Genomic DNA, 10,542 nt, shown 5'->3' on the forward strand with positions numbered 1-10,542 from the left:
AATGTAAATTTCTGTACTATCTACATCTAGTTCTGGATCAATTATACTTTAAAAAAGATTTTTTGATTTTATTTGATTAAGAATTAACGTACAATTATCGTATGGTAAGTTGGAAGTCATTAATTTAATTCACATCATTAAGTCACATTCACATTATTTCACATCAAAATAATTGTATTAAATTTGAATTAACAAATGATTAAGTTAATTAATTTATGAGTTAAATGCAAATGATACAAATTTTATAAGAAAGTCGTAACAAGATCAGCCTTTCGCGGGGCTCGAATAGAATACTGGACAGGAGATTGGCCGCANCCCCATCACCGTAATTCCGCCACATAATTCAGTCAAATCAATATTTAGTAAAATGTTTCAACATTTTTTTTCATGAATAAATATATTTAATTTTCGTGAACACTACCCTTTAAAGATGGTACACACATTTATTAAACCATTTCAACTTATTATTGTGGCTCTATCTTCTACTTGTACATTATAAAACAAGAGCAAAGAAATTCCTTTTACTGTTTTTGCAGATTTTAAAAATTTTACAAAAATCTAAATATTTGGAGACAAGTTTTTGTAGCTTTGAGCATCCATAAACCTTCCCTGGGGTCATGTGAGGTCCCACACAAAATTTGGGCGCGATCGGTTCAGCTGCTTTGCATGTCATTTATTAGATACAAACAGACAGAAATACTAGCAAATTATATATATAGATGATGATGACTAGTACATTCTGTTTTCATGCTAGGGACGTTTTTATGTTCTTATGATCGAAATGTATCAGCAATTTTCCATCTTAATTAAAATTTGAGTAAAAACATATTTAAGGTTGTAACGGCTCAATACTTCCTGTGGTACTTTTGCCTTCTCCCCCTCGTAGCTCCACATCTCAAGCTGACCAACAAGGAAATATGTCTTGGCGCAATCCTCTGGGGGTTTGCTCAGGGCTCATGGCTCCTCCCTGCATACCTCCTCGAGTTTAAAGGTTAGCTTTTTATTTATTTTTTAAAGATTTATCAACACTTTCTTTCCTATTATAAGAAATTTGATTTATCCAAAGATGGAGAAGAGGGAGGTTAATTTTTCACAGTAAATACCTTGTAAAAATATCTCTTTTGACTACAAGGCTTAGTGCACTGCTTACGCCGAAGCCTAGTCCTTGGCTAAGTTATTTTAATAAATAATAATAATTGGCGGGCAAATACCAAAAAAAAATTTTTAAATCCCTTTCCTTGAAATTAATTGAAGTACTTTTCACTCTAACTATTCGCCCACGGCCCCACATCATCATTATGAGATATTTACTAAAAATTATTCTATTTGTTAAGGTTTTTTTTTATTTTGAGGAAACTACATTAGATTTTAAAAACGAAAATTTAAGATTTTTTAATTTAGATTTTTAATGTTAAGGAAATAACACATTCTTCTTTATCTGGATTGAGAGTTTAGCATTCTTCTGCGCAAATGTTGGTATCTTGGCCAAATTGATCAGGAAGCATAGAGAGAGGATGGAGAGGATAGAGAAGGCCTGCAATATTCAGAAAATTGATTGATCATAACTATTTAAGAGGGTAGAGTTAGTGTAAATCCCTTAGTCTCAAGTTTAAAGTTAGACCCAATTTGGTGAGTTTTATCGAAGTTATTTACTGTTTTAAAACTAGACTTTAAAATTACATAACCCTTTCTCAATAGAACCATAGTCTTGAGGCTTTTTTGATTAAGATTATTCAAATCTGAGCTGGGGCATTTATTTTCCGGCATATTTAAGTTATATGTTTGTTTATGTGCTAGTGCTGTACCTTAACCAGTCATAGAGATTCTTAAAGAATTATACAAATTATAAATGATAATTTCAAAATATTGAATAATGGGTTTTTAAAGTAAGTTTTAGTCACGGGTTTGTTTTTCTATCTTAAAAATGACACCTTTGAGAATCTGCCATGCCCATGTAACATTTTAAATTGACGCCTTTGAGAATCTGTAATGCAAATTGTAACTTTTTAAATTGATACCTTTGAGAGTCTGTAATGCAAATTGTAACTTTTTAAATTGAAATTACGTTAAAGGCTTCCTAAAAATGATCTCGTATGGTTTGTAACATTTGAACCTCTAGTCAAAATCGTGCCAAAAATTGCATTTAATTGTGATTTTTTACATCTTATCGATATATTTATTTATTAATATTATTATGTATGATTTTTATTATTTTTAACTCCCAGAAACCAAATTTTAAAGTTAGCTAAATATAAAGCAGAAATCTGTCAAAAGCTAAAAAAATACATCTTTTTCAAAATAAAAAAAAATAATTATTTGATAAAACACATCAATAAAAACCCGCTGATAAAATCATATTTCGTCCTAACTCACTAAAAGTTTATAATAACGCTTCTACTCAAAATAACATTTAAGAATTTATTAGAACATTATTATATAACAACTTTTTAGAATAGAATAATTCTAGGTTTCTATTAAATGTTTTAGCGCCAATTTTAGGATTTTTTGTTTTGTTTGTATTAGTTCAGGTTACAAACAAACTAAAGTTCGTACTAGTTCAGGTTACAACCAAACGAAAGTTCGTACTAGTTCAGGTTACAACCAAACGAAAGTTCGTACTAGTTCAGGTTACAACCAAACGAAAGTTCGTATACTAGTTCAGGTTACAACCAAACTAAAGTTCGTACTAGTTCAGGTTACAACCAAACGAAAGTTTGTACAAGTTCAGGTTACAACCAAACTAAAGTTTGTACTAGTTCAGGTTACAACCAAACTAAAGTTCGTACTAGTTCAGGTTACAACCAAACTAAAGTTCGTACTAGTTCAGGTTACAACCAAACTAAAGTTCTTACTAGTTCAGGTTACAACCAACTTAAAGTTCGTACTAGTTCAGGTTACAGCCAAACTAAAGTTAACACGTTATCAATTCACAACGGAATATTTTAATCTGTTAAAAGCAGTGCTGATTTTGATCCAGATCCTTGAGCGGCTCTGGAAAAAAATGGATCCGAATCCAGGTCATGAAAAATCTTTCAGATTTAATGATTTATTGAACAAGAAGAAGTTTAGAATTGATTTCACTCTATTCTTCGCTTATTTTTATGCTAAAACTTGATGAAGTTGAGGAAGTTTTTGATAATATCTTTTTTTTAAGTTCAAAAGTTTTTTTGGATCCGGATCCAGGAAGCCAAAATGTTGCGGATCCATAGGATCCGGATCCTAAGCACTGCTTAAAAGCTAGTGTGGGAAGAGGGTCTATGATTCGACAGATCTATTTCTATCGCTCAAAATCTGTTAGAATTTAAGTTCAATTTTATGTAATCAGTAACAGGTTAAGATAAGAATAAAAATGCTCAAATGTGTGTTATGTAATAAGGTATGTATGTTGTATATTGTATAGTTTAAAAAATTACAAATTTCAGATAATGCTCAGATAGAAATACTGAGAATAAAAATGCATGTTTTAAGACGAACATTGCAGTGTTTCCCTTTAAATCTGACCAACCTCGGCGCGCCATGTTTCCTGAAATGCTCCGTTGGATCTAATCGTAGCTGGGCAAATACCCGATTTAACTCGGTTAGTAGCTTTAACGACGACGACATTGAGAAAATAGCTGCAAGTAAGTTTTTAACCTTTTGACTCAAATTTTAATTTTTGGTTTTTTATAGATTTTAGCAGACATCGTCCTGAATATTTACCCAAATAATGTGTTTCCTTGGGACTGTAATAGTGCGTTTATATCATCCCTACAAAACATACAATTGATTGATTGAAATGTATCGTCTTTCTTTTTTACATTTGTAAATAATTTTAAGTGACTCTCCTTTTTTAGAATGGCAATTCAAAACGATATTCTTTTTCCGGTCAAAATTAAAATTTCTATTTGAAAATTGATCATTTTCAATTGTGGTTCTTTATTGAAGTGAATTGCGGATTTATGGAGCAGAGAAAAAGATATAAACATTTTAAATTTAAAGTCGACATTCCCTTGAAATAGATATTAAAAATATTTATGATTTAATAACGTTAAACTAAATTGGCACAGAAATTAGTAATGGGGCTCGGACGATAAATTGTTGTGGCTCCCTGTAGATAAAATAATGTTAAAATAATGATTGGATTTTGAAATAATAAAATAGCCATCTAAAACTAGAACTAAATAATTACTAATGATTAAAAATCTGATGTTTATGATGATTATAAGTCTTCTTAAATGAAAAATACAGGTGTTCGTTTAACTTTTTTTTGAAAATACTTTGGTCTGGGTTGATCCTTTTCAATTAATTCTTAAGGGTTGTTTCTGTCATGAAGATTCTAAGCAATAGTTATATATTAAAAATGACTATTTTTATTTATATATACATATATATATAAATTAAGGGATTGATGAGAGTTCGAGTATAGTAGTGATGTCTGGAGCAGGAATTAGTACCGCTAGTGGAATACAGGATTTCAGATCACCTGGTTCAGGTATGAATAGTACTGCTAGTGGAATACAGGATTTCAGATCACCTTGTTATACCTGTATTGGATTTGTGGTAAACATAATCCATTGAGCGTAGTATAGTTCGAATACGCTAGAAGGGTCTGCAGGGAAATCTCATCTCCTTGCAATTCAGGTTCTAGAAAAAAGGATTTTAAAGTCTTTTTTCTAACAACTGAAACTTGAAAGGTGTGAGAATGTATTTAGATGAATGCATTTTAAAGTATATGTATATACCTAAATACTTAAAGCTGAGAGCTGGATTAGCCGGTCACACGTTCCTTCAGTCTTTAAAAAAAGTGCATTGTTCATTTGTGCTTATTTTATAGTGTATTTAGGTAAATTGTTTATTCACCTAAAAGTGCTACAGAGACTGCAAGAACGTACAGTTAGAGGTGTAGATCGTCAGTAGTTGCTATAACTTCAGATCTAGATTTACAAATTGTTAATTTTTTATAATGCAAACTTCTTTACAATTTTTTATATGTGTTTGAAAATGTACTTCTGTTTACCAAGGATCAAACATTGCAGAAGGTTAACATCCTATCCACAGTTTCCTGGATACAGTACTTAAACGCGCAATGCATAATATCTGAAACATTCAGATATTAAATATAAAAAGTTTATTATTTAAATTTCCGAACATGGAAATTAAATAGGTTTGAAGTTAAAATATGTTTTGGAATTCCAAACAATACTTGGAATATGTTTTTTGCAGGGGTGTATATAATTCCATATTTTTGATTCTTTCCCCCCCCTCTAAATTTTTTTTTTGAATTCCTTCCCCAAACTCGACAACTCAAAATACATAGATTAAACTCTTCTTAGATTTATTAAAGTATCATCTAAAAAAATTTACTTATTCTTACTTAATTAAACAGTAAAAAAGTCTACAGGGACATGAGACTGATTTTCTTGGTTCTTCCGTAGCTGTCCAAGAGATAGATCTGCAAACTTCAGTTTGGAGCACTGTCTGGAAAGTCTGGCGTTGTCCATCTTTCTTACAAAGATCATCTTCTTCATAAACTCATCCCTGATTTTAGTGATGATTTTTTTTCTTTAAGATATGAAGAGGAGGAGCATTTAAAGCTATGATAAGCTCTCTTGAGAAAAAGCTTGATGTGAGGTTTCTTCCTTATTAACTAGTATATTCATGAGGGATCCCACACTTTCACAGTAGGCTTCAGTATATTATCTGATATTAACATGTTCAAACAGGTCAAAGAATCTAGACTCTGCTGACAAACTTTGCCTATAATTCTTTTGGAACAGTTGATATAACACTTCCAAGGACTGATGATCAGAATTTTGTTTAAATGTCAGGAATGAAATGAATGTCTGCAGAAGGCTATCCTTAACTTCAAACTTCTCCTGAAGTTTGTCTTCTATAAGATTTTCAACCAGCTCCTCTAGATGTACTCTGGCACTTGTTTCTAGCATGTCTTTACTGAAATGTCCTCGCTAAGTTGCTTTTCAACTTTCTCAATAGAATTGCCCTTCTCCTTCCCTTCTTCTTCCCTTCTTCTTCCCTTCTCCCCTTCTTCTTTTCTCCTTCCCTTCTCCTTCCCTTCTCCTTCCCTTCTCCTTTCCTTCTCCTTCCCTTCTCCTTTCCTTCTCCTTCCCTTCTCCTTCCCTTCTCCTTTCCTTCTCCTTCCCCTCTCCTTCTCCTTCCCCTTCCCCTTTCCTTCCCCTTCCCTTTCCCTTCCCCTTCCCCTCTTTTGTGACCTTTGATTTCTTTCCCCCCCCAGGGGGGGGGGAAATGGAATTATATACACCCCTGGTTTTTTGTAAAGAATTCTATGCTTTTAATAATTTTTAGAAAACAATAGTTAAAGCTCAGTAAGGTTTTTTGGTTAAAATAGGATTATATATTCGAATAACCTTATGTTAAAAGAATGGACATTAATAATTGTTTATAGGGGGATTGTGCGTTCTCCAGGTATTATCTTGCGTCCTTCTTCAACTTCTCCCGTGTAACCAAGTCGTCTTCCCTGAATAGTATAGATTTTACACTTTAGGTTTAAAAACATTTACCAACGATATGCTGAAGACATTGTTTGAGTAAAAATAGTGATATAAATAGTTACTCAATGAATCTATAGACTCGCAGATATTCTCAATATACTCCTAATTAGAGTCTAGAGATTAACTCACCAAATAACCAAATATTCATCATGTTAATTTGTTTAGGGGTATATGATAACCTGTCAAAATATAACCTACCCTACCCTGAAGCTGTATTTGAACTGGAATACTTTAAAAAGAATCCTAAACCCTTTAATTCCTGGGCTAAACAATTCTTCCCTGGAGTTAATTATCTTCCGAACACAGGTTAAAATATTATGGTTTAAGGGAATGTTCACCCATTTGAAAAAACGTATATTTTTAAAATATAGAAAACTGAACTTTTGACCCCAGCTTTGTTTGGAAATAAATACAAGTCGCCCAATTTACTTAAGAATTTTAACAGGGGCGTACCTAGGAATTTGTACAGGGGGGGGGGGTTAATTTTGTTCTCTTTCCAGAGGAGGCTGAGCATCCGTTGGGGCTTGAAACCCCCCTGAAAACCATTGATCTAGGGGTAGGGTGATCCCCCTTAATATCAGCCTCTGAATTTTTAAACCAAAGTTAAGAAACATTTATTTGAACAATTTAGGTCATTACTTTATAAAGCTGTTGGAGGAGAAAGGAAAACTAAGCAAGTTGTTCACCCAGAATATAGATGGGCTGGAGAGAATTGCAGGTATAAAGGTAGGTTGAAGGATAGCTAGTATTCCTACGTTTAAAATGTCAAGAGACCAGATCTAAAGGGTCTGTAAGCGTAATTTCAAGTGACCCTCCATACAAAGAGGGCAATGTCTGATTTACAACGGTATCCTTAAAACCTTTGACTGGTCATCGAGTTGAAAGAGCTGTGAAGAGAGTGTCTGTGTGTACTGTGTACTATGTAAAGCTGTTACAAATATCTTGAATCGTTCTAAAACCCTACAGTCCCTTTAATAAAACCTTATAGTTGCTTTAATAAAACCCTACAGTCCCTTTAATAAATCCCTTCAGTCCCTATAATAAAACCCTACAGTCCCTTTAATAAAACCCTTATAGTCGCTTTAATAAAACCCTACAGTCCCTTTAATAAATCCCTTCAGTCCCTATAATAAAACTCTACAGTCCCTTTAATAAAACCCTTATAGTCGCTTTAATAAAACCCTACAGTCCCATTAATAAATCCCTTCAGTCTCTATAATCAAACCCTACAGTCCCTTTAATAAATCCGTTCAGTCCCTTTAATAAAACCCTACAGTCCCTTTAATAAAACCCTTCGGTCCCTATAATCAAACCCTACAGTCCCTTTAATAAATCCGTTCAGTCCCTTTATTAAAACCCTACAGTCCCTTTAATAGAACCCTACAGTCTTTAATAAAACCCTACAGTCCCTTTAATAAAACCCTACAGTCCCTTTAATAGAACCCTACAGTCTCTAATAAAACCCTACAGTCCCTTTAATAAAACCATACAGTTATGAAACACTAAACAGTAAACGGATCCGGCATCGCTTTTATCTGCAATATCCGCAATTCATGAGAATGAGTAATTGTTCTTCTAAATACTTTTAATTTCTATTAATCTTTTCATTCAACTTTATTTGATTGAGCTTCACCCTGCTTTTAAGGGAATTATGGTTTATCCTTTTTATTTTATAGAAACACACCATAACTAACAAACTAGAGGTGTATTAACTATAATTAACTTCCCCCCCGCTCCTCTTCCCCTCTTTCTTATGAAATTATTTACTTACAAACCTGTCACCGTTCAGAAAAAATATCTTAATTTGGAGAAAGTTCTTTTTATTTGTAAGAAGTAAAAACGTATAAGGGGCTTAATGTTTCATTCATACACCATTAGTCTATAATTAATTCATTATCTAGCCTGGGAACCCAGCTTTACCAGGAAACTATTCTTTCTCTATAAAAGTAAACTCTTTAATATGTTTGTTCAAAAATTATTTTTTTTTCGAAAAAATTTTCAAATTTCTTTTTCTATGGGCAACGCCGGGCGGTTCAGATGGTATTTCTATAAAATAAAACAAGACAGTCATTTATTTATGTTGCCTCTATATATATGGCTATAGCTTGTCAAACGGCCGGACCAAATAGAGTAACATTTTTTAGCTGGAAGTAACAAAGGCTAAATAAAAAACAAAAAATTATTTTTCAAAAATCAAATTTTTTTTTAAAAATTCGATTATAAAAAAATTTCACTGGCAACGCTGGACACTTCAGCTTGTTTATATATACAAAGATACATTATTTTGTTTTGTAGGAGGATAAATTAGTTGAAGCTCATGGAACCTTTAACTCTGCATCATGTATATCCTGTAAAGAAGCGTACAGTATACAAACATTGAAAACACAAATACTTGAAGATATTACACCAACATGTCACAAATGTCAAGGAAAGGGTTCAAACTTAAACCTACCAAATAGATTCTAGTACAGTAGATGACAACTTGGAATTTGTACACTCTCAGTACAGTTGTATTCTGACGTCAGAAGTGTCAATTCAGTTTTTATGTCCGACAAAATTATCAATAATAGTGATAATTTTAGAATAAAGTGCTTTTCTTACAGTAAAAGAAGTACAATTTTATGTGTTCTTTAGTTGCTGTTTCTACACTTTTTTATATAATCTCGGAAAACATGTCAACTAATGTGAGACAATTTCGTTTTCCTTGTTATATTTGACACTTGTGACGTCGTGTATAATTGGTTCATTTCTCTGTTGCCACCTATTGTCCTTGATAATCTATTTGAAATCTACAATCTACTTCTCTCAAGAAGACATTTATGGAATTTGTTCTAATTGCATTGATAAGCTGTTTTAAAGGCAATACAAATACGTTTTATTCGAAACAAGAATTCTAAAACTATATTTTTTTCAACTAATTTTTTTCAATGAACAGTTCTATGATATAATGACAATTGCGATCAATATTTATGGGAATTAAGTATTTGAGTAAAAACGTTTTAATGAATTTAATTTAATTTATATCGTAAATACAATACATAATGTTCTTGTTTTCCTGTTTTATAATGTGACCTGTACCGAACTTGAAAATGCTCTTATTTTTATTCAAATAATTTTCCCTCATAATCGTGTACAATTTTCAATCACAGATACAATTTTCGTTACTTTTTCTATATTAATGTTTGGATAAATATTATTACCATTGTGATTTTTCTTTTTTTATTCTATTTTAATCCTTTTCCTTGAACCAGGATTGATAAAACCCAACATAATTTTCTTCGGAGAACCTCTACCTGGCAGATTCTTTGACGAGGCCGAGTTTGATTGTATGTTCGCTGATCTTCTTATTTGTATAGGAACATCACTAGAGGTTTATCCTTTTGCAGGTAATGAGGAAATGAGATTTAAACCTTTTTGAGCTTTTGCCTCCGGTGTAGCGCGAGTTTTGCCTCTAGTGTAGCGTGAAAATTTGCACATAATGTACGTTGTACATTGTTGACTTGGGATTCTGTGTTGTTTATTACATCAGACTGGTCTGCCTTCAAGTAATTTTAATTGTAAATTCATTCTAACTAATTATTATTTATTTTCATAGGACATTTTTAAAAACATTTGAAAAAATGGCGGAAAAAGTGTTTGCGGATTTTTGTACTGGTTGCTTTTAGAAGTTGAATCAACAATTTTCTACATTTAGGAATTGCTGATGTAACGCGGCACACTACTCCGAGAATACTTCTTAATAACGATCTGGTCGGATCCTTTGGAACCAGGTACAAAATTCTTGATTTAAATTGAAAAAACCTAGCATATCCCATTTGTTTTCTGTCACTAATAAGAAAATATTTTATTGTTCAGACCAAATGATAGTGTACTGCTTGGAGATATCAACGCCAGTATCGAGAAAATCTGTGACCGGCTAGGCTGGTCTCAACAAATTCTAGATATGAACAACTTAAATAAACCAATAAAGACATGTTCATGATCAACTCAAATAAAGCATAAACTATCAAAATTATTAAAAATATATGATTTT

The 10,542-nt window shown here is 32.3% G+C and overlaps 2 protein-coding genes and 1 long non-coding RNA gene across 5 annotated transcripts in view; 2 read left to right on the plus strand and 1 right to left on the minus strand.

Annotated features, from left to right (window-relative positions):
* The window catches only part of LOC111710146 (GPI mannosyltransferase 1), a 12,925-nt gene extending 9,502 nt beyond the window's left edge, over window positions 1-3,423 (plus strand). The window contains exons 12-13 of the mRNA XM_023484192.1: window positions 819-991; window positions 1,417-3,423. Coding sequence (XP_023339960.1) covers window positions 819-991; window positions 1,417-1,559 — 316 coding nt within the window. The 3' untranslated portion in view covers window positions 1,560-3,423. The remainder of the gene's footprint in view (window positions 1-818; window positions 992-1,416) is intronic.
* Window positions 3,384-10,521, plus strand: LOC111710143 (NAD-dependent protein deacetylase sirtuin-3, mitochondrial). 2 transcript variants are annotated; one of them, XM_023484188.1, is made up of 8 exons: window positions 3,384-3,620; window positions 4,382-4,471; window positions 6,675-6,815; window positions 7,141-7,235; window positions 8,805-8,937; window positions 9,761-9,895; window positions 10,204-10,279; window positions 10,365-10,521. In XM_023484188.1, exons 1-8 carry the CDS (start codon window positions 3,455-3,457, stop codon window positions 10,489-10,491), a joined length of 963 nt encoding a protein of 320 aa, XP_023339956.1. In that variant the 5' UTR covers window positions 3,384-3,454; the 3' UTR covers window positions 10,492-10,521. The 2 variants fall into 2 exon arrangements, with proteins under 2 accessions (XP_023339956.1, XP_023339957.1); XM_023484189.1 differs by having other exon boundaries at window positions 3,489-3,577.
* LOC111710145 (uncharacterized) lies at window positions 4,479-5,928 on the minus strand. 2 transcript variants are annotated; one of them, XR_002767008.1, is made up of 4 exons: window positions 4,997-5,928; window positions 4,840-4,913; window positions 4,722-4,772; window positions 4,479-4,623 (listed from the first exon to the last, which is right to left on the minus strand). It is a non-coding gene; the product is annotated as an uncharacterized LOC111710145 (long non-coding RNA). The 2 variants fall into 2 exon arrangements; XR_002767007.1 differs by having other exon boundaries at window positions 4,479-4,772.
* Window positions 10,522-10,542: the final 21 nt, after the last annotated feature.

The sequence above is a fragment of the Eurytemora carolleeae genome, unplaced genomic scaffold (genome assembly GCF_000591075.1).
Source record: "Eurytemora carolleeae unplaced genomic scaffold, Eaff_2.0 scaffold731, whole genome shotgun sequence".
Lineage (NCBI taxonomy): Eukaryota > Metazoa > Arthropoda > Copepoda > Calanoida > Temoridae > Eurytemora > Eurytemora carolleeae.